Source organism: Terrapene carolina, unplaced genomic scaffold, assembly GCF_002925995.2.
Source record: "Terrapene carolina triunguis isolate 2854851 unplaced genomic scaffold, T_m_triunguis-2.0 Scaffold23, whole genome shotgun sequence".
Classification (NCBI taxonomy): Eukaryota; Metazoa; Chordata; order Testudines; family Emydidae; genus Terrapene; species Terrapene triunguis.
Window position 1 is genome coordinate 15657828 of NW_020664374.1, and position 26987 is coordinate 15684814.

General features: G+C 40.8%; 2 protein-coding genes across 5 annotated transcripts in view; one reads left to right on the plus strand and one right to left on the minus strand.

Annotated features, from left to right (window-relative positions):
- Positions 1–5107, minus strand: part of LOC113406149 (Fanconi anemia group B protein-like) — a 35350-nt gene extending 30243 nt beyond the window's left edge. Inside the window, exon 1 of the mRNA XM_026649108.1 lies at positions 5087–5107. The gene's annotated coding sequence lies outside the window, so the exon portion shown is untranslated. The remainder of the gene's footprint in view (positions 1–5086) is intronic.
- Positions 5108–5322: 215 nt separating this feature from the next.
- Positions 5323–26987, plus strand: part of LOC112117523 (motile sperm domain-containing protein 2) — a 57947-nt gene continuing 36282 nt past the window's right edge. For 2 of the 4 annotated variants that reach the window (XM_024215483.2, XM_024215486.2), the window contains exons 1-5: positions 5323–5481; positions 5772–5835; positions 19276–19431; positions 20356–20442; positions 23162–23316. In XM_024215483.2, the coding sequence (XP_024071251.2) occupies positions 5473–5481; positions 5772–5835; positions 19276–19431; positions 20356–20442; positions 23162–23316 (471 nt within the window). In that variant the 5' untranslated portion in view covers positions 5323–5472. The remainder of the gene's footprint in view (positions 5482–5771; positions 5836–19275; positions 19432–20355; positions 20443–23161; positions 23317–26987) is intronic. The other 2 variants (XM_024215484.2, XM_024215485.2) reach the window with 2 other exon arrangements.

Below are 26987 nucleotides of genomic sequence, written 5' to 3' on the forward strand. Positions count from 1 at the left end.
CCGAAGAAGTGGGCTATAGCCCACGAAAGCTTATGCTCAGATAAATTTGTTAGTCTAAGGTGCCACAAGAACGCCTGGTTTTTTTATAGATAAGTTTGTGATAAGAACCAGCAGATTAAAAAAAAAGGTAACTGATGAAAAAATTGCCCAGTTTGTTTATGCAACAATCTCTCCTTTCTGTACGATTGAGAACCCACACTTCATTAACATGGTTCAGTCACTAAGACCAGGATACAGTCCACCCAACAGAGTAGATGTCGCAGGCAAATTGCTGGATAAAGTGTATGAAAGAGAAATTGAGCAGTGTGCAAAAGGTCTAGAGGGTGAAATTGTTAACCTGAGTCTCGATGAGTGGAGCAATGTCCACAATGATCTTGTTGTATGTGCTTGTGAGACAACAGAAGAAGGGAATGTCTTCCTTACAGAAACAATTGATACATCAGGAAATGCGCACACATAGCAGAATACTTACAAGTAGCAGTAAAAGCTGTAACAAACTGTGACAAAAAAATTCAAATGTCTAGTATGCAGCTTGGTCACAGACAATGCTGCAAAAATGTATCCAAGATGAGAAGAAATTTAGAGGAGAGTCCCAAGCTAACATAATATGGTTGCAGTGCTCATTTGATGCACCTCCTAGCCAAAGACGTTAGTGTTCCAGAAATAAAGGCTAACGTTGTTGAAATTGCAAAATACTTCCGTAACAAAGCAGCACTTTGCAGCAGCTGCTCTGAAAAAAGTGGGATGAACCAAGCTAACTCTCCCAACAAGACATGCGATGGAACTCAGTAGTGGACTATTTTGAGCACTATATCAAGAACCAGCCTAATCTGATGACGGTTTGTGAATAAAATCGTGAAAAAATAGATGGCACTGTCAGAGCTAAAGTTCTCAGCATTGGGCTTAAGAGAAATGTTGAACACACGCTGAGTACCCTGAAGCCTATTTCTGTAGCCTTGAACAAAATGCAGGGAAATAATGCAGGGAAATAGTTGTTTTATTGCTGACGCTGTTGAAATATGGAAGGAACTGAGTGAGATCTTAAAAAGAGAAATATGCATTGACAGAGTTAAATTACAAGCATTAAAAAAACAAATGGGACAAGCACTATCTCCAGCTCATTTTCTTGCAAATATTCTCAATACTCGGTACCAGGGTCAAACCTTAACTGCTGAAGAAGAGGAGTTGGCTATGACATGGACATCCAGGAATCATCCCTCCATAATGCCGACTATAATAAACTTCAGAGCTAAAGGTGAACCATTCAAGAAATATATGTTTACTGATGGTGGTTTAAAGAAAGTCACACTAGTGAATTGGTGGAAGTCACTTAAACACTTGGATTCAGAGACTGTTGAAGTGATAATGTCACTTTTAACAGCAGTAGCTTCTTCTGCCGGTGTAGAAAGAATATTTTCTTCCTTTGGACTAATTCATTCCAAATTGAGAAATCGTTTGGGACCTGAAAAAGCAGGAAAACTTGTTTTTCTTTTCCAGATTATAAACAAACAGGAAAATGAAGGTGAAGATGACTGAGTTAGCTACAGAAGCCAGTATTTTAAATTTCTCATGTTGACCTGGCTGACATAGTCGATTTAAATTTTTAAAAAATATTTCATTTAACCATTTTAGTAAAAACAATTTTAACAAAAACAAACCTGATTTTAAAATATTTGAATGTTTAACTAAATTCAAAAATTCATATGCTTTTTTTGTTAAAATATTATATGTTTGCTTTTGAAAAAAAAATCCAGAATACATAACGTTGTTGTTTTAGTTAAATAAAATGATTTAAATGTCTGTCTGGTGATGTTCTCCTTCTAATACAGCATGGCAAGAAAATCCTCCAAATATTAACAACTAACCTGTTGAATTGGAGATAGTTCACCTCCCAAGGACTTCATAAATATCTGCTTCAATTACCTTTGCTAAATGAAATAACCAATCATTCATTTTCTGATATAGCTGTAAAACTAATCAGACAAGTTTTCAAAATAAATCACTGTAGTGTGTACCTTCTAAAAATGAAACCTTCATCTATCTCTGAGTTGTGAAGAATATGTATTAAGGTTATAACAACCAACAAAAATGCACTTTTATGTACAAATCCATGATTAAATCGAGTCTTCCTGACTAGTGATTTAAATCAATTTGATTTAAATCAAATCCACCCTGGAAATACAACCTGGCTACAAGTTACCATTCACAAATTGCACAATAATAAGAAAGAGATAATAGATAAAAAAATGGATTAAAATTTGTTGTAAAACATTTATAGTAAAAATTTAGTTGAAGTTTTCGTGGATACATTTTTTTTCATTAACAGTCCCACAAAAACAAAAGTGACCACATTCAATTTATAAAAGACCATGTTACAAGTAATTTGTTAACCTGTATTAGTACATCTACTAGTAACTTGTACAAACAAAGTTATACCCATCCAATGAACACAAGTTAACATTACCACAGGAATGGGCAAGTCATTTAGTCACTCGGTACATTAGTTCCCCAACTGTAAAACAGGAATAGTAGTAATTCCCTACTTCACATCAGTGTTGTGAAGATAAATACATTAATGATTGTGACAGTCAGATATTATAGTAATGGAAACCACTTAAATACCCAAGATTTATAAATAGTCTGCAAAAGTGAGGTTCCTATTTTATACAGATTCTTATAACATCCTCATCACTGTAGTATGTGTGCGCCATTTCCTATTTTTCAAATTCAGTGTATCTAAAGACCCAGAACTTGCAACTAATTCACCCGTGTGCTGAAATGGTACCTGTCTGTGCAGTGCAAGTTGCAAGGTAAGCCTTAAGATTGCACCAAAATAGGTTTTTCCAAGTAACAAACTTTGCAGAAATAGTATTTTCATTTAAAAAGCAAGTTAACACCTCTGATAAAATTTCTATCTAGGACTGATCCAAAAGGAAGGGAACTATTGTTCTAGCCATCCAGTGAGGAATCCCCCCATTACTCCAAGTACTTAATAAGACAATCTTACAAAAATGAGTGTTCTAAACTACATGTAAAATCTTGGCTGCTGCATATTACAGTATATTCGCATTAAAGCTACAATACTAGTTGCATTCTTCTGCTCTGTTTAGCAAAGTGCTTTTTACAGTAGCAGATGTTCACTGGGCAGATAGGATTTTTTCTAGCACCAAAATCTGGAGATCGTCCAAGGTTTTCTATTTATGGCATTGTTTTGTCATGGATTCCAACAGCTCTCCTCTTCAGTCATACTTTTTGATCAAGATGTAAGATATCAATAAGCTACTTATAACTACATGTATTAAGGATGTATAATTCACAAAAGAGAAAAACTTTACTAACTTGTACACTTTAGATAGAAAAGTAGCTCTCTGGATACCTAACCATCCTTGGACTAGCCAAGCTGAACCAGCCCAAATATAGCAGCAGACCACATTCAGAAATTACCAATTGAATGGTTGCCACTGGATGTTGCAACTCACACCATCAATGTGGTGAGAAATGCAAGTTGCAAGTGACTTATCAGGTGATGTGTACATTTTACAACTTTGAATGTGGGCAGAACACTTAGATTCTCTATTCAGTCTGATAGTTCAGCTATCAACTAGATCAGGGGTCGGCAACCTTTCAGAAGTGGTGTGCCGAGTCTTCATTTACTAACTCCAATTTAAGGTTTCGTGTGCCCATAATACATTTTAACGTTTTTAGAAGGTCTCTTTCTATAAGTCTATAATATATAATGAAACTATTGTTGGTGTCACTAGGCATAGCTACCAGGTAACTCGGGGGAGTGGAAGGCCATAAGTGCCGATGAAACTCCTTTGCTCTGGGTCTAAGTGAACCACAGTGACTCCATCTTGTGAACTTTCACCTACTTCTATGCTAGCTGCTTACATGCTGAAGCAGGCTGAAGCAGAAATGTAAGGGTCAGCTTTTTTCTAGCAGACAGCTGCTGTTTTGCTCGCACTAACAGAAACGTAGTGATAAGACGGGGGAAGACTGCTGCACAGGCCTTGCAAGGCCAAAAGATAAGCAGGCGAAGGGAAACTTTTCTAACATGCACAATGTGTACCTGCTGTAACTGCTATTGGGTAGGGAGGGGTATGAGGGAGAAACCAGAACAAAAGGCTTACTGAACAGAGCTTGGAATATAAAAGAGAAAACTTGCTTGTATGTGCTGTGCTTGATTTGAGATGCGCCTGTCTCTCAGCAACAATTTGAGATCTCAAATAAACTTGGTTTACTTCTCCATACCTGGTGTGTCTATTAGTGCGGCGCACACCAGGCAACGAACCCCGCTGCTGCCTCCTCGGGCCCTTTTGGGCTGGCAACACTATTGTTGTATGTAAAGTAAATAAGGTTTTTAAAATGTTTAAGAAGCTTCATTTAAAAATAAATTAAAATGCAGAGCCCCCTGGACCGATGGCCAGGACCCGGGCAGTGTGAGTGCCACTGAAAATCAGCTCGCGTGCCGCCTTCGGCACCCGTGCCATAGGTTGCCTGCCCCTGAACTAGATGAACGCTGTTCGTGTAAGTCAGGAGAGTCCGATTCCCAAGCTAGATAAGAGTGGGCAGCACCTTTCCCAATCTGCCCCTCGCCCCCAACACACTTTACTAAAGTCCTTTCCTGAGATGTGTAAATTAAATGCCAAAAGTAAAACTCAGCCCAAACCTCAGCCACGGGTTTCGCTGCGCTGCGGGGTCCTCCCTTCAGCCCACACCTGAAGTCATCGCTCTTTACACAGCCAATCCCTTACTTCCAGGCAGAGTAACTAGCCGCCTACCCCAGAGAGGCGGCCCTGCCCCGGCCCCTGGCAGCTCAACACGTGCCCCCAAGGGGGTGAGCGTTGCTCGGGCGGGGCGAGGATTGGGCTGAACACACGGGGGGGGGGTCGAGGCGCTCCGTAGCTGTTCCTAGGCAGCAGCCAGAGGCGCCAGGCGCGGGGGCCGTTACACAGGCACGAACCTCCCGACCCCGTAACTTCGCTAACTGCGCCCCGGCCCCGCCGCCGCGGTGGCGCTGAGGGCAAAGGGCAGCAGACCGCACCTGGCCGCGCTCGGGCCCTGCCCCACCCGCGCGCGCCCTTACCCGCCCTGTGCGCCGCGCGCGCCGACACCTCCCAGCTCAGCTGCTCCCGGCCGGCTCTGAATGGCCCGCCACGCAAAGCATTGTGGGAAAGGAAACTCTCCCGGAAAGGCTGGCGGGGGGGAGGGGGAGAGAGACAGACAAGAAATGACGGGCAGGCGCTGGGCGGGGCTTTGGGAGGGGCGGGGCTGTCTCTCAGGCGGGCGTCATGGGGGCGGACGGCGGCGGGCTGATTGACCTGTGGGGGTAGTTCCGGGAAGCGCGCGGCGTTAGTCGGCGCTCCCTTGCTCCCCCCCCCCCGCTGCTCTCTTCGTCACGCGCTCCCCTCCCCTTCCGCTCCGCTGCCTTGTCACCAGCTGCTGCGGGGACCGGGGAACCTCAGCGGGACCATGGCCGGCGTGAGTAGCTGCGCGAGAGCGAGGCGGTCTCTGTCCCCTCCCCCTCCCTACTGCGGAGCCCGCTGACCCCGGGGAAAACGAGGGTGTCCAACTTGCGGGGGGTGGGGACACGAAGGACTGGGGAGGGGAGCTGCTGGAGGGTATGGGGTCGGGGACAGGGGAGGGGGACCACTGGAGACCATGTGGGTTGGAAGACACAAAGGAGTGGGGTGGGGGGAACTGGGGGAGAGGGGGATACCTGGGAAAGGGGTGTGGGGGTCTCATACCGGGTTTATCCTCTTGTTTCTCAGCAGCAGGACAAGGCTGCCTTAATTAGCGAAACCAGACGACGCTTTGAGACTGAATATGTGCCAGGTTGGTACCATGGTGGTGGTGATGTCCATCTATTTTAGGGTTTCATGTGCTGTCCATCCCCAGCTGTAATGCTGGGGTAGTGTTAAGACAAGTGTTTCTTCACATAGATTGCACATCACGTGGTTTGCACAACCCTTCATTATTTTGTAATGCTTGTGTCATTTTGCCATTCTCTTTTCCCCATGCACCCAAGTGAATTGATGTCTTGTCCTTCTTCAGGTGAGTTGACATGCAGAGCCCTTCATTTCCCAGATCATGGGAACTAACACACATTCATGCTGTACACACTTGGTAGTTTCTGTGAAATGAGTTGTTCCTGTTTATTCCATTTTCTACTACCCAGGTGACTGCATCATAAATCATCACTGTAATTGGTGTGCTTCTAGTTGGCAGTGTTAGAGAGGAGGCCAAGGATAAAATGGGCATAGTGCTGATTCACTTTGACTCCTAATATTTTATTATTATTATTATTTATATTACACTAGGACCTAAAAGCCCTAGTCATGAACCAAGACCCCATTGTGCTATACACTGTATAAAAAGACAGTCCCTGCCCCCAAAGAGCTTACACTCTAAATATAAGACCAGACACAATAGATGGTCTTAAAGAGGTCTCTCTGTGTCTGTGTTGATTTGCCCCATGTCTTACACTGGGGGAATACATAGGGTGACAGCACATTAGTTAACACAACATCAAATAACTCCATTTAGTATTTAGCATTGTGGTATTAGAAAACATGCTAGTTATGTTTTCTAACACAGCCAGTGTAAACATACTCTAACACAGTGCTTCTCAACCTATTTACCATTGTGGGCTTCATATGCAGCTCTCTATGTGTTGTGTGGGCTGGTGCATCCACACAATATATATGCTACCTGTATGTCCCTGAGGATGCCACATGGGCCTCAGCTGTGTGCCAACTGGGCCACAAGCGGTCCATGGGTTGGGAACCACTGCTCTAACATGATCTCAAACATGATTTGGCATTCAGTGTAGATAACATCTCTCCCCTTTCTTCTTAGGAATAGAAGAACCCAGCAGCATAAGAACTATGATACTGTGTCAGACCAATGGTCTGTCTAGTCCAGTATCCTGTCTCCAACAATGGCTAGAACCAGAGCTACAGGGTTAGTGTACAGAATAGGGCAGTTGGAATGATCCACCTTTCTTCCCCTTCCCACTCCCCCCTGGCTTCTGGTAGAGGTTTAGGGTTGTCCCGAGCATGGGGTTGCATTCTCAACCATCTTAGCTAGTAGCCATTGATGAATCTATCCTCCATGAACTTATCTAGTTCTTTTTTTTTAACCCAGTTATACTTTGACCATCACAACATTCCATAGCAATGAGTTCTAGAAGTTAATTGTGCAAAAATGTACTTCCTCTTCTTTGTATTAAACCTGCTGCCTATTAATTTCACTGGGTGGCAGCTGGTTTTTGTTTTGTGGGAAAGAGTAAATAATATTTCTCTGTTCACTTTTTCTACACCATTCCTGATTTTGTAGACCTCTATCATATCCTTTTTAGTTGCATCTTCTCTAAGGTGATCAGCGCTAATCTTTGTAGTCTCTTCTTTTATGGAAGCTGTTCCATACCCTTCATCTTTGTTGCCCTTCTTGGAACCTGTTCCGGTTACGTTCTATCCTTTTTGAGATGGGGCAACCAGAAGTATTCAAGGTATGGGTACACCATGGATTTATATAGTAGCATTATGCTATTTTCAGTGTTCTTTACTATCCCTTCACTAATAGTTGCTAACATTCTGTTAGCCTTTTTGACTGCTATTGCACGTTGAGCTGAAGTTTTCAGAGAACTACCTACAAGTGATTCCAGTATCTCTTTTCTTCAGTGTATATATGCAGTAAATTGTGTTAGTTGAACACCCTGGACTCTACCCTTTTAATATAGGCCTCAAACCTTCAAATGCACATTTGCTTTAACTTTACACCCATGAGTAGTCCCATTGAAGTTAAACACGTGAATGAGTGTTTGGGGTTTGGGCCATAATAAGAATTCTTGTGACTTGATAGTGAGTGCTTATTGTGCTTCCTCTGCAGTTCTGTTTTTAAAACAAACAAACAAACAAAAACCTTGAATGCTGCATAATTTGACTCAAATTTAAATTTGGGGCACATTAATCTTGATTTTTTTTTGTTACAGTAGAAGTGGAAGGGACAGCTATGGTTAAGTTTGTATAATGGCCAGCATTCAAACTCCCTGTTTTCAGTAATTATGAAAGATTGTAACTTTCATCTTTTGGGGCTGCAATATTTTAAGCTTTACCTGAAGGTGAATTTTTCTTTACTAGTTTGGGAGGGCGGGAGAGGGGGTGCTGTCATTGAGCTCAGTGAGTTTCGAGTTCAGGGAGGGTGGATATACGTTTCCCACTATACAAAAGAAATACATTTTGCCACTTTTTAAATCGACCAAGCAGCTGCAAAACTTGTAATGAAAAATTGAACTTTGTCATGAAAATATTCCTGATTAAAGAGCAGAACTTTTTAATTTCTAATGATATCTTTTCAGCCAACAGCTCTGACTAATAGATTATATTTTATTTGGTAAATCCTCTGTGTATATATACCTTCAGTATATTTTTCTCCGCACAACTGTTTTAACCAGGCACCTGTGCATAGTCAGCCTTCCTTAGCTGCAAGTTTTGTGAATTTGTTTAAAAAACACATGACGTAGAATGTACTATATGAGCATGGCATGCAATATTTACAAAGCTTTCTAGCTCACTCAAACAAAACCGAATTTCATCATAACACCTCTCTTCCTTTCTAGGTTTCAGTCCAATCTCTCTTTTTAGCTGTGGAGCTGTTTAAAAATAAATAACAAACATCATTGTCACTTTAATAGCAAATTTTTTTGTTCCACTCATCTCATATTCTAAAATGTCTTTGCCTCTCTCTGGTCAAAGAGAAATTATATACTGCTTGAGTGCTGATAGAATTATTAAAATATATACCATGGAGCAGAAGGAACTTACCATACCATATGAAATCTCTACGTAAGTAAAGATGACCTTGGCAGTTCCGTAACAGAACTGTGAGACATTGGGGTTCTTGTTTGGATTATAAAGCCTCTTGAATATTGTCCTTTTCAGACAGGAAACCATTCCTTCCCCCGTATTAGTATTGGGGAAGGAGGATTACTCTTTATCAGTGTGATATTATCATGAGACCATAGCCATGTCAGGATGGTCGTGGGTGGTTATCTAATGCTGCTTTGGTCCTTACACAGTCTCTGTTGAGAAGTAGTATAAAATTCTCTAAGTTATATCTTCTTGGAATAGGGAGCAGCCTCCCTGATCATAGCTAGAGAAGTCTGTGGAATTTCCATGGGCTATTAGCCACAAAAGCTGTGTTGGGCTGGCTAAAACGCTTAAAGAAGAAGCTTATACCATTGCTACTGGAATACAAATAGCTGTTATACTACAGTACTTGGAATTTCTATAGAAATACCTTCTCCATAAGCCCCTTTTCTGGTCATGTTCTAGAGGTTTTTTCTTTAGTTCTATTTTTTCCCATGAAAGCAGGATTATGATTTCTTCAGTTAATTTGCCCCAAGGTTGTAATTCTTTGTTTGTGGCATCATAATCCTTCATGCAGTAATCAAGTGCAGTGTGAAAAAATGAGGATTTTGGCTTCAGAGAGGAATAATCAGCAGCAGAACCAGACAAGCTGTTAAGAACATAGAACATGTTATACTTAATTTTCCTCTTCCCCTTATCTGAGAAAATGTGAGGAACTCTGAGTCAGATACACTGATGAACACCTGAAACAAACATGGACTGCTCTGTTGTAAAGGAAGAAAACACTGCTTGATATCCAGTTCTGTTAACCTGTCTTAAATTTGGGCACCAGCACTGTAGGAGGTAGCTTGAGAGATGTGGGCTGCTGCTGTGTTCATAGTGTCCACTAAACTTGCCTGGAGTATTATAGTTACAAAATGGAAAAAATGGTCTACTTCCCATTTACAGAGGGGCTAGGAGAGGTAAAAGCTAGTCATTGTGTGATATTGTTAAATTCTTAGCATATTTGAGTATGAGAGAACTGCAGCTTCCACTGTTTTGCTTCTTTCTTTAATTACACAAGGAAGTCAGTGTCTTTAATTATACTGGGGAGAGGTTTTTTGCCCCACAACAGAAAGGTACCATACCATAATGCAGAATTCATGATTTCTGTGTTGTCTCAGCAGAGAAAGCAGACTAAAATTGAGGTGTCAGTGTCACGAACATGGTTACTATTGTTGTAATGTGACGTTATATTGTTGTTGTGTTGTTTATTTGTTTTGATATGAAAAGTTGGAGAGCCTTTGAAATATTAGTTTAGTGAAAACACTTAAACCTATATTGGCTGACATTCAAGCTTTTTTTCACATTCCATAAAAAAAGGAGTAAATTAAAAATATATATTCCTTGTCTGCTCACCTTTAAAGAAATTTGAATATGAAATGTAATCTATATTAATTGGTATATCTAACTACAAAGACTAAGGCCAGGTCTATACTACCACTTACTTCGGTATAACTAACATGGCTCTGGGGTGTGAAAAAGCCACCCCTCTGAGCGATATAAGTGACACCAACCTAAGCGCCGATGTGGACAGTGCTATGTTGGCGGTAGAGCTCCCACCGACATAACTACCCCCTCTCGCGGAGGTGGATTCATTATGCTGACGGGAGAGCCCTCTCCCGTCGGCATAGAGAGTCTTCACCAGACGTGCTACCACGGCACAGCTGCATCGGTGAAGCCACGCCGATGTAGTGTTTCTAGTGTAGACTAGCTCTTCATCACATAGTTTTTGAACCATCTTAGATCTAAAGAATAATCAGACAGAGTATACTGCTGTGTTGATAATTTGCAGTGTAGGAGTTAGGAATCAAATTCACCATTTGAGAAGTTTTTCAAAGCTTTTTATAAGGCTGGTTAATCGATGTGGTTAAAGTAACCAGCTGTTTAATAATCAGATATAGTTTGAGAAATAATACAAAACTTAAGGCTTCATATAAATATAGGATAATTTCACTCTCATTTCCCAAAAGAAGGGTACTTGCATGAGAGTGCCTCTTTGTCCATGTCCCTTGAAGCAATCTGGAAGGAAGATTAGGCAAATGTGAGGTATCTGATCTGGAAAACGTATATGTTTTCATGTTCACTATGATCTGAGTTTTTCTTACATTTAAAAACATATATCAATGTTGTATCTTCTGTCTTCTCTTTTTGAGTTAAAGGAAACAGCCTGTGCCTATGAACAAAAATATACTTTCTAGTATCAAAATGCTCTGTATTTGAATATTGTAAATATGCTTTTAAAAGTTCCTTTTGCTCAGCTTGAAGGATTAGTGGCTGCTATCTGAGCAGTACTGATGTGCAAGATTGTGGCAGTGCAGTTTGGCCCATGCAGTGGGGGGGAAAAATAATCTTTTTTGAAAGAGCTGTTGACATACGTGGTTGGGGTGGTGAGACAGAAACAATGAAAACAAGATTATTTGCCAGTAGTGACTGGTAATAGCAATATCTTCTGTCAATCAGTCTTACATTTTCCTCTTTTTTTTTTTTCCCTCTGCTAATACTTTTCACTGCTTAGGAAATTTCTACAAGTGGCTTTACGTTGCTACTGTTAGTGTTCCTTTCCTCATGTAAGTAGTGTGATCCTGAAAGAATAATACTAATTGTTTTAGTGATAGCTTAATCATTCCCATGCAAAGTCTTTAGTAATAAGGGAGGAGAATTGAAGAAAAGATATTAAATATATGTAATTATATTTGAATTATCAATTCATGTTTTTCCTTAGGCATCAGTGCATTTTCAAATATAATTTTGTCACATTAGTTTTTGAGATTTTTCCCATATGTAGTTCTCTTGGTACACATAACTCATTCCAAATGTAAGGTTTGTTCCTGTTCTCATTTAAGGCAATGGCAAATCTGTAGTTGTCTTTAATATGAGTAGGATCAGACCCTCCATGTTTTGAATTCTGTGTGCTGAGAGAACCATGATTTACATATATGGGAAGGGCTCACAGAGGCTAGTGCTGTGACTAGTTTTTTTAAAAAAACAGCCCAACACTCCTTAAGGGCAGATGTGTTGCTTGCCTGTTCACATCTGTTTAGGTTCTGAAAAACATGTTTTTCCAGGCTCTGACTCAACAAGCTGAGAAATGATATATTTACATTTGTATCCGTGCAGATAATGAAAGAATAAGGCCTTGTCTACACTGCAAAATTTTGTCAGCAAAAGCTGGGTTTTGCTGACTAAATAGGGGAGGTGTACACACTACAACGCTGTTTTTTTGTGGCAAAACAAAACTGCCTCAATGAGCGGCATAAAGCTTTTTGTGGCAAAGTTAAACTGACAGAGCAGCAGTGTAGACACTACTGTTCGTTTTGTTGACATAACTGGCTTCCACTAGTATCCCACAATGCCTGTCCTGACCACTCTGCTCACTGTTTTGATCTCTGCTGCCCTGCAGCCATGCACCTCTCCCCTTTCAAAGCTCCAGGAAGTATCTGACAGGTGAGTGTGCTGCTCCATTTAGGGAACAAAGAGCAAATCATTAATGTTAAATGCTCCTGTTCTGCCCTGCACTAGGAACACAGACTGGGAGTTGGGGTGGGGAGGGACTGCTGTGCTGCTTTGACATTCCTCAGCAGGGAGAGCTCACAGAGCTACTCAGGATGCTGCTCCCCGCAGCTGAGGAGGTTGTGGGAGAAGTCCGAGGGAATCACAGAACCATAGGCAGGCAGGCAGAGCTGGCTGCTCTGGGACTCGTTGTGTCTAAAGCCCCTTTCAGAATGCGGCCCTGCGAGCATGGGCCGGAGGACTCAGGAGGAGCAGGGGCAGCCAGCGGCTGGAGAGAAGCGGCACTTTCCCCTTCAAAGCGCCGCTTCTCTCCAGCCGTCTTTGAAGGGGAAAGCGCCGCTTCTCTCCGGCCACTGGCTGCGCGGCTGGCCCTGCTCCTCCTGAGTCCTCCGACCCGTGCTCGCAGGGCCGCATTCCGAAAGGGGCTTTAGAGCTGCAGGCCAGTGCCCTGCAGCCCCTAAAGCCCCTGTGTTCTAGGTGGCCCTGCTGGGGGGGGCAACTCTCAGAATCGCGGCTCCTAGAATCGCAGCCATGGGGGCGGTGCCGCGCTGCGCAGAGCCACCTGCATACCCCCTGCACCAAACAGGAGCTGCCCCAGGTAAGTGCTCTGCACTTCCTGCCTGCCCCAGCCCTGAGCCTCCTCCCGCACCCCCACCCTGAGTGCCCTCCCACACCCTAACTCCCTCCCAGACCCTGCACCCCCAGCCTGAGCCCCAGGGGCATCTCCCCACCACAGTACAGTACTGTACAGTATATAATGCCTTTTGTCTGCCCCCCAAAAATTTCCTTGGAACCTAATCCCCTGCATTTACATTAAATCTTATGGGAAAATTGGATTCGTTTAACATTGTTTCACTTAAAGTTGTATTTTTCAGGAACATAACTACAATGTTAAGTGAGGAGTTACTGTACTTAGCTTGTGATCAAATCACCACTTAACCTTTTCTTTGATAACCTAAATAGATTGAGCTTCTCAAGTCTCTCACTGTATGGTCTGTTTTCCAGTTCTTAAATCATTCTTGTGGTTCTTCTTCTCTAAACCCTCTACAATTTTTCAACATCCTCTTTAAAGTATGGACACAATATTCCAGTAGCAGATTCATTGGTATTGTAGTTAAAGGTAATATAACCTCCTTTTCGTACTCAATATTACTTGCTTATACATCCAAGGATTGCATTAGCTCTTTTGGCTACAGCTTCTCACTGGCAGCTCATGTTCATCTGGTTGTCAACCATGATTTCTAAGTTCTCTTTAGAGTCCCCTATCTCATAAGTATGGCTTATATTCTTTGTTACAAGTTGTGTGACCTTGGCTCACCTGTCGTTAGATCTAAAGGAAGAAAACGCCATCGTACAAAGGCACAGAATATGGCCAAAGGTTGCTTCAGAGTCTTTGGATAAAACAGCACACTTTGTAGCAAATGCAGTTAGAAAAGATATGCTCTAAGTTCCCCCAAAGCGTGTGAACAAAAGTAGATCTGTTCCCATACAAGGCAGAACTTAAAGTGAGAGAGCCGGTGAAACCCAGAAGAAACCCTGAAGGATTCAAAATCCATTCTTCATTCATCGGATCTGTATCCGTTAATGGTTAAGGCAGGTAAACCGGTTAACAGTTAACATTTTTACATCCCTACAGGAAAGGCATGGACAAATTGGAGAAAGTCCAGAGGAGAACAACAAAAATGATTAAAGGTCTAGAAAACATGATCTATGAGGAAAGATTGAAAAAATTGGGTTTGTTTAGTCTGGAGAAGACTGGGAGGGGACATAATCTTCAAGTACATAAAAGGTTGTTACAAGGAGGAGGGAGGCAAATTGCTCTCATTAATCTTTGAGGACAGGACAAGAAGCAATGGGCTTAAATGTAGCAAGGGAGGTTTAGGTTGGGTATTAGGAAAAACATCCTAACTGTCAGGGTAGTTAAGCACTGGAATAAATCGCCTAGGGAGGCTGTGGAATCTTCATCACTGGAGATTTTTAAGAACAGGTTAGACAAACACCTGTCAAGAGTGTTCTAGTTATTACGTAGTCCTGCCTTTACTTCAGGGGCCTGGACTAGATGACTTTTTGAGGTCCCTTCCAGTTTTATGATTGACAGTTATAAGTGGCCCAGAAACACAGTATTAGGTAGGGATATAAAATGTTAACCGGTAAGCATTAGGCTTACCAGTTAACTGACCTTAACTGTTAACCCCCAGTCATGTGGCACCGGCAGGCCACTGGCTCCCCGGCTACACCTGTCCCTGTCCCTGCCCCACCGGCCGGCCAGCCGACCCCAGTCCCATGTCCAGCTGACTGACCCCAGCCCCCACCTTGCCGGCCAGAGCAACCCCAGCCCCTCTCCCTTTAATCAGTTAACCGTTTAAATGATATTTTAATTGTTTAAACGATTAATTTTTTAACAATATTTACATCCCTAATAGCAAGTAGGGTGCAGATTTATATTAAGATACATCCCATAGAAGTAGATGCATTATGTAAGCTTCTACCTGTCTCAAACAAGTGCTCCTAATCACTCGTTCTCTTGACCATTGTACTCTGAAATACATTTTAAGAGAGCAGAGAACCTGCAAAAGGCAAAGTGGAGTAGTCTGATATTCCAGTTTTAGGACTAGAGCTGACTGCAGGGCCAAGGCATTGTGATTATACCTTGTTTTAAAAAATTATAAAGTGCTCTGCTGCACCTTAACTATAACTTGGTTTGTCAGGATTCAATCTAAATCGTTGGTCAGTAAATCTTGATTTCATCTGACACAGATATCCATGGTTAGCTGTTGGCCAACACAGCCTCCCCTGCACCAAGCGCAGAGGTGAGCAAACTACGGCCCGCGGGACCGTCCTGCCTGGCCCCTGAGCTCCTGGCTGGGCAGCTAGCCCCCGGCCCCTCCCCCACTGTTCCCTCTCCCCCGCAGCCATGCTGCCACGCGGGCAGCGCTCAGGGCGGCGGGGCTGTGTGCTCATGCAGGACAGTGCGGCAGCGTGTCCGGCTTCAGCCGGGAGGTGCGGCTCCAGACATGCTGCTCTGAGCCGCATGGTAAGGGGGCCAGAGGGTCTTGGAGGACAGTCAGGGGGCAGAGGTTTGGGGGGGGCAGGGGATGGGGAACAGGAGGGATTGGATAGGGGTTGGGGTGCCAGGGGGCGGGGGTGTGGATAGGGGGTGGGGCAGTCAGGGGACAGGGAGCAGGGGGGTTAGATGGGTGGCAGGGTCCCGGGGGGCGGCTAGGGTTCTGCGAGTGGGCGGTCAGGGGACGGGGGGGGGAGGGTTGGATGAGTGGGGGGTTCTGAGGGGGGCAGTTGGGGCGGAAAGTGGGAGGGGTCGGATAGGGGGCGGGAGCCAGGCTGTTTGGGGGGCACAGCCCTCCCTACCCAGCCCTCCATACAGTTTCGCACCCTGATGTGGCCCTCAGGCCAAAAAGTTTGCCCACCCCTGACCTAGCGCCTTCAGGGATCCCAATCTCTGCAGGCCCAAGATGTGGGGAAGGTCCTGATCCTGGTGAGGCAGAGCAGAGACCTGGACTAGGACTGTGAGGTGCAGGAAAAGGAGGAGGATGGGCCCCTGCCTTCGGGGGAGGTGATCCTGTTGCAAAATGGCTCCTGCTTGGGGATGTCCCCCCTCCCTGGCTGATAAGTGAGTGAGCAGGTATTGACAGTGGGGCTGCAGGGGGCTCCCTGCACAGCCCCGGGGCCAAAGACAGCAGTGTGGTCTTCCCCTCCGCCAGGTGATCCTGGCTTTGTCCCACCAGGATTGTGGTCTTCTCCCATCTTACTTTGTGCCTGCAGGAATTGGGTGTCACTGCCTGCAGGGAACCCCCTGCAGTACCCACTGTCCCAGTGCTGCTCACTCACTCATGGTTGGGAGTGTGGGAGTTATACTGCAACAGGGTGGCCTCCTCCGTAGCTGTGGCTTGCCCTCCTTTTAATCCTGGAGGGGTGGGGTGGGGTGTCGCTGCTCTGCTATGGTCTGCCCAGCCAAGATCTCAGCTTTTTCTGCATCTTGCACCTGCAGGGACTGGATGTCATTAAAGAATTGTCTGACCCCTCCCCACCACCTTGATTTCCCCCAACTCTGAAAATTCAAGTAGATAAAAATAAAGTAAACAAAGCCCCATAATTTCATTCAACTGAGAAAATTAAAATAAATAAAAATCAATGATATCCATTAAAATAACAAAAACAAATACTGAATTCTGCCAAGCCTAAATATAACTAGGGTACAAAGCTTGTCTAGCAAGAATATTTTACAACTGTGTAGTTTATGGTAATTCTCAATGGTTAAACTGTAGAAAATTTGAGTTAAAAGGCGCATGTTCACATTAACAGTAATAAGAACAGGAGTACTTGTGGCACCTTAGAGACTAACAAATTTATTAGAGCATAAGCTTTCGTGGGCTACATCCGAAGAAGTGGGTTGTAGCCCACGAAAGCTTATGCTCTAATAAATTTGTTAGTCTCTAAGGTGCCACAAGTACTCCTGTTCTTTTTGCGGATACAGACTAACATGGCTGCTACTCTGAAACCTGTCATTAACAGTAATGTACTTGATCTTAAAAAGTAAATGTCACAAGACTGAGAATCTCTCCTTATCACTTCAGCAAAAATTTAGAGGAACTTACAGTGTGTGTGAGTTGTACAAATAACCATGCTAACCCTTCTCTTTTTCTATTTATTGTCCATTCCACAAAATTACTTCTGCATTAGCAGAGTGGACATAAATTAATGGCTATTTGAGACATTCAGCAAATATTAATCAATTTATTTGTTTCGTTATTTTGCAGATAACTTCAGGGTTCAACAAATCATCTTTTGTTGTGTGCTTGTTACCTCTATTTCACCCCTCACTCTAGCATTCTAATCAATAAAAATTAGGATAACTTTCTGATAGGCTTAGGGCCAAATTCTATTTTAGGGTATGTAACCACTGAGTTAAATGGAAATATGTGCAAATAAAACCTTTATGCCACACTACATTATTACAGGTGGAACTGCCTACTGTTAAGGTTGCCTAGCACTTCCTATTATAAAAATAATATATGATCGTGTAATGAAAGGCTATATCATAATGGATACAGACAGTGGAGCCAAATTAAGGTTGTACAGGCAGCCTTAATTCTGGGATTTCCTAACTTCAGAGTGCTTGATTTTGCAAACTTAATAAAGTTCTTTTGACCTAGTGTTTGTGATTTATTTATATATATAATTGATATATTTTATATGTATTTATATATACTCATCAGTATCTACATATAAAAATATCAGCCAACATAATGGTAAAATATCAATTTTGAACTCTCAATTTGGTAAAAATTAAACACGATGTGTTAGGTCTTCAAATCCATATGTGGAGTCTATGTAGTAACAGAAGTCATCCTGGATCATCTAATAAGTTTTACTATTTTTCAATAAACGTTTTCTCTCTTTTTCACCTTTAATGCTCTTAATGGTAGGCTGTTTGAGTTGCTTGCTGCGGAAATAGGGAGCAGTCTTTCCCTCCTCCAGTAATTGAGGTTTAACAAAAGTATTTGAGAAAGGAAACACGTTTTTTAGGTATAATCATATATAGCGGTAGCTTCAGAGAGCAAAACCACAGTAGGAAGTCAACATAAAATCTATGAGCAGCAAAGAGAAATTAAAAAGTTTTTCAGTACACAATAAAGAGAGATGCTCAGAAATCTTTCAGAACCTGCAGAAATATATTTTCTCCATTTTGCTCTTATTCTAAGCACTGTATCTGTGTGTGTGTGTATGTGTATATTTTTTATATATATATATAAAATTAGACAGTCACTGCATCCAAAGAGCTAGAAACCACAACAAGAAGTTAAAAAAATTACTTCTGTTGAACAGTGGCTGACAATAAGGTTAAAGCATATTATCTGGATACCCAACAAAAAAAAATAAATTTTGTTGTGAGGTGCAATTCCATGTTACAAAATAAATTTTCTTTACTACTTTCATTTTATACCATTTTTATGGAAGTCAACATTGATCTAAAAACTGAACCTTCTCATCTGAACAAGTCAACAACAATACCCCCAGGTCATTTTCAAAGGTAGTTGTCTAAAGTTAAGCATCAAAACCCATAATTAGGCACCTAAATCAATAATCTGATTTTCATAAGTATGGAACCCTCCAGCTCCGATTTGACCTTAAAATAATTCCAATAAAATGTCTACCAGTTTGCTTTCTTGTGTAGGAAGGCTTGTGATGTTCTTTGTAATCTAAACCAAAAATTACATATAAGGGGAAAATAATAAGATAAATGTATAACCAATAGGCACTTTGAAATGTATCATTTAATTTTGTTTAATATGATGGTGTAGAGCATAGCTGGGAATGGTAGTCAGTTTTTATATATTTTGCCATTTCTTGAGGGATCATAAATGCCTATAATAAACTAATTTGGAAAATCCAGACATGAACTGATGTGTGCGTGCACTTGCAAATTTTTGAGACTTCCAGACTTTCTAGACTTAGTATTCTATTAGAAACCAGTCAGTCTTTCTGTGTATTTGAGGAAAAAGATCGGAAGAAAATTATCTGCTTGTCATGCGGATACAATTATTTTTGTCAATTTTTGATTTTTATTTAAAGAAAAATACTTACATAATGCATTTCTTTCCAACCCCATGAAATATTATGTCAGTTTCTTAATAAATTCCATTTTTTAATGTAGTCGATAAACATTTTCAATAGCTTACGTTATTCCATGCTTGCTTAAATGTGCTGAAATCTTGAGATCTTTGTATTCCCAGGCAGACTGCTGCCGTAAAACTTGCCTAGTTTCAATTTTGTAATATTTCTGTAGCAAGTGCTGTATGTTTACAACACTAAAAATTTCCATTTTTTAAACTAGATAAATCAGATAAATATGATTCCAGAGATGTGGAAAGATTGCAGCAAGATGATAATTGGATTGAAAATTATTTAATTTGGCGTCATGATGTTGTGGATGATACACTGAAGATGATTGATGAAAGCTTTCAGTGGAGGAAAGAATACATGGTCAACGGTAAGATGTCATTTACTGCTAATTAATATGTTGGTGATGTATGTCAGTTTCTCACTGAATTATACCTAAGGCCCTATATACAGTTTCATTAAGTACCAATGCAAATGGTTATATAAGTTCTTCTTTGTCAAGTTGACATATCGATCACTAGTTGTGCTTTATAATTTGGTGTGGCTGGGTTGTGGGCAGTGGAGTTATGCAATAGCCTACTGGGTCAAAGATAATTTGGAATTTGAAGGGGTTGGGGAGTTTGCTGGACTTCAATTCTTTGTGTGTTCCTCAGGTGCAAACCTCTACGGGAATAAAAGTTCTCCTCCTCTGGTCTGAAAATTATTCAGGAGAAGGTGGTCCATAGCTGGGAAGACGCATGCCCTGCAGGGGTCATAAGCTAATAATTCATTAGCTCCTCTACTACTGAGAGGAAAGCAGAATCTTTTCAGATTAGTAAAACTAATTAAACCTGTGAAATGTGATCATTGCAGTTATTACTGTAATGTCCAGAGGCTCCAATCAAAACAGGGTCCCTTTGTGCTGTATAAACACACAAAGACAGCGCCTGCCCCAAATAGCATACAGTCTAAATTAAGAAAAGTTGCAACAAGTGGGTGTAACAGAGTGGGGATGCAGGAGGGAGGCCAATGCTAACAAAATATTTGTAGGTCTTTTTTCCTCCAGCTATCTATAGCTACTTGGTTTTCTTCTCTCTTCCCACACAGATGCTAACCTTTTTCTAGCTTAGTTTAAAACAAAAAAGAGAAAAAATATTAGTTTGCAAATAGGTTTATCCCTTTATTTTACAATTCATTTATCTCACACATATGAAGATTATTTTGAATATGAAGTTTCTTATTCTGTTTTAAGATTAAATGGTATTTTTTAGTGACTTTTAAACAGCAAAAATAAGGATGCCTGTTTGCTTTGCAGATTTGTCTGAATCTGCCCTTCCAAAATGGTTATTTGAAAATGGTGCTCTTTACCTGCATGGATATGATAAAGAGGGCTACAAGTTATGTAAGTTACATGCACTCTTCTTTTTTCAGTTATCTATTAGTGTTTTTATATATACAATTATACATGTTCATATTGGAGACTGCTAAAATGCTGGAAGTAATTACTTATCAGGAACTACCTTTGTGGAAATAAATGAGGAAATCAAGTGAATTTTCAATGAATATCTGACATAGATCATGGGCAAATGGTTACATTTGCATTTTTCATCATGTATTGTTAAGACCTTCAGCCATGCTCGTTGAGTCCAAGAGTCTTTTACTAGAGAGGAAAAATCTTTAGTATTCATATTTTGTAGCTTGAAATTCAGCTTTCTCATTGTAGCGTTCATGATCCCCAAAAGCTCAATGTTAAGGTTACATTCAGTTTTCCTTCATAAACTTTACCTCCCATCCCAGTTTTGTAATGCAGTTGTAAAGTGTTCCATTAAAATGCAATGTTTTTATCTCTTTTGCTGCGAATATATAGCCATCTACAGGACAGCATATTGTCATTGCAATCATTTGGTACAGCTGTAACACACCATGCTTACACATACTTGAACTGGTGCACAAGTTTTCACATCACTGTTTGAATTGAACTTGTTCTGAGAAAGGCCTTGGCCCTCCATTACAGTTTACTGCCCCTATGCAATAACAGTATAGGCAACAAGCACTGGCATTGCAGATGCAATGGTGTAATTAGTTTTCCCTGTTTAATCCTCCAGTTCTCCTGACCATCTTTCCAGGTTACCTTTGACAGCCCAGAGAACTGTCTGTCATATGGCAAATCCCTTGGTTACCAGCTGCATGCAGGCCCAAGAACGCTCAAAGTACTGTAGTATCCACTCAGGTCTCAGATTTGCCTACCTCCTCCTGCCTCCCCCTCCCCAATCTCATTGAACGTAGCAGCACTTGAAGAGGTATGAACCACTCCTCCTCAACTTGTTTTAAAATAATAAAATAGGGAATGAGGCGGGCGGGGAGGGGGAAACAATTGTTTGTGCTTAATAATAGCACTTAAATGATCCCAGTTACCCATTGAAAAAAGTCAAATTACAAAGGTGATGTGTGAGGTCCCTTTTTTTTTGCTCCTATTGTATGTTTGGAAACAATTTTCTATTTATTTAGGTTAGGATGTCTGTATCTTTGCAGTGGAAAAAGATAGAGACTTCATTTAAATGAAAATATAGAATTTTCAAAATGTAGAATATAGCAAAAAAATGCAGTGAGACCTGATTGAAAATAGCAGATGAGCTTTTCTTGTCTCCTCTCTCCCATGTGTGTTGGGGACTTTTTGCAGGGTCAGTTTATTTCAGAAGTGTGTGTATCTCTATGTAAATGTAATTCTAAAAATCTACTTCATCTTTCTGTTCCTGTCAGAGTTACCTAATGACAACAGACAGTGAGAATGTTCAGTGTTGTCATACGGACATGGGATTTATTACTCTGTGCCTCCCACAGATCTCCCACTTCCTCCCGAAAAGGTGTCCAATGAGCATGCTCAGAAAGTATTTTGTAGTTAGTTAGGCTTTATTTCCCCCCAAATCAAATATAGACACTAGTTCTTAGTAAGTGTTCTAAGGTGGATTGATTTAAATCATCCATTTTAATCAATTTTTCCATTTGTACTTCAGTTATTTTCTAAAGAAAGATGCTTCTCATTGGTTGATTATAACATCTTGATTCACAATTAAATAAAGCCATTACACCAAATTTGGTGCACCTTTTTGCTACCTAGCAGGTACCCTATAACTATGTATATTTATTTAAGCAATTTATAGCTCAATATTTTCAGATTCTTATTGTTCATTTTCCATATGTTAGAAAATGATGCATGATATATTGCTTATTTGCTAGATAATTACCTTTTTGCTCATGATTTGTATCAAGTTGTGTTAGGATTGTAACTGGAATTTAAACAAACAGTATATTAATCTTTTATTTAAATGTTTTAAGATATTATAAGTATAGGCTTTAACATATTTTGTGTTAAATTCAGATTTCATTTTAAAGAGGTTTATTTTTTGAAAGAAAAACGTAGTGTAATTTAAAGACAAAAAAATCTAATTTAAATACAAAAAAAAAAATCATAGGTTTTTATCCACCCTGAAGGGGTGGATAAAAACCAAGATGCCAAGATGAAAATTTTAAGAACTGTTGGCAGTTTGCTTCAGAGGTGTGAGCCAAGTTTGGGCGTCAAGAAGTTCTAATTTTGATGCTTGCTCTAAAATGAAAGTTAGAATAGAGAATGCCTCGCAACCTTATCAATAGTGACTGTATCCAGAATCTGGTAAAATTAGTTCTTAGTGTCTGTATGACTATAGACTTTATTCAGGAAACAAATCGTGGTAGATGCAGGTTTTGTGTAGAAGCATTTGGAGAGAGAGAGAGAGAATGTGTGCTCATTTGTTGTTCACTGTACTACTAGCATTCAACTAAAAATATATATATATATATATATATATATATATATATATATATATAAAAAACTATATTTTCCCTTTTGTTCTTCTTCTATACCTTGTGTTCTGTATGAAAATACCAGATTCAAAAAGATCATTATTTTACCACTGTTTCTATAAGAACAGCTGTGAAATGGCTGACAATATAGAAACTGTACATAGCTGTATCGAGGAGTTGGTGGATTTTGTAAGAGGTCACTTAACACTTACCACTAATATGATTCTGGTATTCTGATAAGTTGTTGAAGTTTTTTATATACATATATGTTTTCTTTGTAGTCTGGTTCAGGGTGAAGCTTCATACAAAAGATCCTAAACTGCAGTTTGAAAAAAAGAAGTTTGTAGCCTTTTGGTTAGAGCATTATGCCAGAAGAGAGCATGGGAAGCCTTTAACAGTGGTGTTTGACATGGCTGAAACTGGACTCAGTCACATAGTAAGCATTTTAATTATGATTTCTGTTTAGACTGTATAGCTTAATCGAGCAGGTCCTGTGCAGCACATTAGATCTAAATTATACAGCAAAGTCCTAGAATCTTGATCTCATAACTGCCCCCTTCTCCCAGGCAGTCATGGCAGATGGCTTTTACGCAGCCTGGTGGCAACTAAGGCTTTTTGTTCTGTATTTTCTCTTCCCCTTTTGAACTGAGGCAAAGGTTACTTCATTTACTGGGAGGAGGAAGAGCTACCACAGTCACACTTAACAGCAACTGTCTACCCTACTATACCCTGACTCACTATCTGCCACTGCATCCAAAAATGCCAAATTAGTATGTTAGATTGTTAGTATTTTTGTTGCCTGCAATGAAATGGCACCCACTTACAGCAGTTGTGAATTTGACCCATACAGCCTGCCTCTAGTTACTGACATCAGTCTGTAACTTTCAAGAGCCCCAAATTCACAAAATTATATTTACTAAAGGAGGGGGCTAAAACACACTTACTTAATGTTGAGCCTCTATTTGTAGTGTAGGAATATAAATGTGGCAAAGTATAGATGTTGGGTGTTCTGTAATTTGCTTATGGCCGTGATCTAAAGCTTCAAGTCCATAATGTTTTTTGCATTATACTGAAATGACTATCTATTTCAAGATGAAAATCATGAATTTCATTAAAAGTTTTTTTCATTTTAAAAGGTTGTTCTCCGATAATGTGTATTTCCAACTCAATCTTCAGGATTTCAATTTGCAAAAAGCTACAATGACTAGTTATAAATGATATTTCTTCTCTTGCGTCCTCTGCATATTCCCACCAATGGGGTGTGACAGCGGGGGCAGCCTAGATGTTGGAACCTTCTTGTAGCAGTATGCATTAGAGGGCTCATGTGTTCCTCCTGCCCTTTTCCCTCAGCATTCCTGAACGTTCCGAGGGGGCGTTTTGCTCCTTGCTGCCTCAGTTCTTTCCAACCACAGCAGCAGACAGATGTGAACGGATACAGTTCCCTTCCACTAAAAAAGATTTAGTGCTTTTTAGGGATAGTTTTACTATTAGGTATGGTTCGGATCTATTATAAGTTTAGATTGTTCGTTTAGGATAAATTTTGTTTTATACTTAAATCTTCTATTCTAACTACTGGTTGCATGCAGATCCAAATGTGAAAAGATCAGGTTTTAAAATGTACACATCATTTGCAGTGGTCTTCGTGGCATCAGATTGCTTGCACTCAATTCCTAGCATGCCTGGGTGAGCTTCACTCTCCTTTAAGATGTACGAACTGCAGCACCTTTACCCCATGAGCAAGAAAGAAATGTCAGAATAGGCTACAAGCCTTATTGTTACAAGCAGCTCTGGCTGCAACTCCTGTCTGTTCGAACTCTTCTGAAGGGTCTGAGACTAAGAACAGGAGGCCAGTGTCAACTCTAGATACTTGCAGATCTAAGCAGAAAACAGTTCAGCACAAGACACAAAACTCCTGATCCAAAGCGATCATGTTGTTGATACTAAAATCAGCAGATCCAACATCTACATACTTACTACCGCCACTGGTGGTGGCCTTGTACATAAGAGCCAAACCATGTGAGCGCATCGGCTCTGAATACCCTGGCTCCATTGCATGTGACAAAGCTGGAGATTCTTCACATCTCTTGGAGCAGGATCAAATCTAATAGATACACATGTAACAAGAGTAAAAGCTCTCAGGATAATTTTTGCCCATTCCTTGCTTCAGAGGGTTCCATTGGATTTGAAGAAGCTTTTGGAACCGTTGTTGTCAGTTTGTCTGGGTCCTTTGGTCACGCTTGTGAAGCAAGTGCACATGGAGAAAGAAGAGAGAGACTCCTGTGAGTCACCCTCTTCCTTCGCTGTCTATATAGAAGAATATTCTGTTAGAGGGCTGGATATTTATCTGAAGAGGAAGCCGCCTGTGGTACAAATGGAATATCAGCAGCTAGACCCAGAATTTGATTAATTCTTCTCCTGATGAGAATGTCGGTATAGCTTACAGATTTTCCTAAATAGAATGGTGCCTACGTTAAAGCTCTTATCAGTTACCTTAGAGGAGACTTTTCACCAAGTCTTTGATATTCTCAGCTCTAACTTTGAGTAAAGTCTCTGTGCCAATTTTAGATGGTCTCTGGCAACCAGCAGAATCTATCTGATCTAATCGTGCTTCTTGTCAACTGCTCTCAAAAATGCTGATAAGCTATATCAAATTCCATATGAAAGATTATCTTGCTTCCATATTCTTCCTACTCATAATTTATTGGTAGTAGTTGCAGTGACCAACAGGTCAAGAGGTGGACATTTGCATTCTACGGCCTCTGACAAGGAAGGCAGGAATTTGGAGTTGGTGGGGAGGAAAATGATTGTTTCTTTCCTCACCCTCAGGATGAGAGTGGCAAATTACCAGGCAGTGACGTTGCGGTATCATCAACATTTTGTCCCATAAGTGGTACTGTTTGCAAAGACACTTTCTGAAGACCAGTGCAATATAGTAATTACATTAATACAGATGGATGGAGGGTAGTATAACACACAGTATCCTTTGATGTTTTTGACTTGGTTGTAAGATCGATTGCAGTAGCAATCACATGGTTATGATCTTCCATTCTCCCGCCAGAGACAAAATCTAAAATAGTGCATCTGTTTTGAAGGAGATGGCCTGTTTAATAATAGGAAAGATAAAAATTTGGAGAGAATGAAGGATAAGAATCTTACAACCAAGATCAGTGTGTCTTTTTCAGTCTTGGAGGAAGAATTCCATGACCTGTGTTCAGGTACAATTGAAAGCTTTATACACCATCCTCCTTGTCCTCTTAGGCTCAGAGACATCACTCATGCCATCACAAAGCTTCCTTCGCCTACGTCTGCTGAATGTCAAGCCTGAAGTTTGATAGGAGGATCAAAAGCTGCAAACAAATTGATAACATACTCACCTCCCTACCCTTTGGAAAACTGGTTTTCTTAATTCCTTGATTCATACAGTTTCATCAGTTTGGACAAATGGGTTTTGAGGATAATAAAAAAGTGTTTATGCCCAAGTTTGAAACCTATTCTCCTTGAAAGATCTCCTCCTTTCGTCTCCCCTGCCCCTTTTTCAATATTCAGGGATTTCTCCCTCAACAGTGTGCTAAGATCAGAAATCCAGTATCTGATTCAGGCAGGAGCAATAGAGGAGGTTCCAAGGGAGTTCAGAAATCAGGGATTTTACTCAAACTATTTCACTAATACCAAAGAAGGATGGAGGTTCATCTGATATTACATGTGAGGAAGCTCCACACTTAAGTCAGGAAGTTCTGGTTCTGTATGTTGACTGTAGCCTCATGTTATCCTTCCCTTTCAGCCCTAAATTGGTTTGTAGCTCTCAATCTAAAGGATACATATTTCTAGAAGATCAAATCACTGCAAATATCTCTACTATTGATCATGACTATCTTCAATACAAGGTCTTAACTTTTGGCCTTTCTACCACTTGTAGGGGTTTTTACTAAGTTCCTCTTTGTAGTAGGAGCTTGTCTTGAGACAATAGGGTATTTTTGTCTCCCGATACTTAGACAATTGGTTTCTTAAAGCCTCATCAAAGGAGAGCCTTATAAGGGACATACACATTAGATTTTCCCTTTTGGAAGGTTACGACTCTTGATAGATATGGAAAAAAAAACCTTCTCT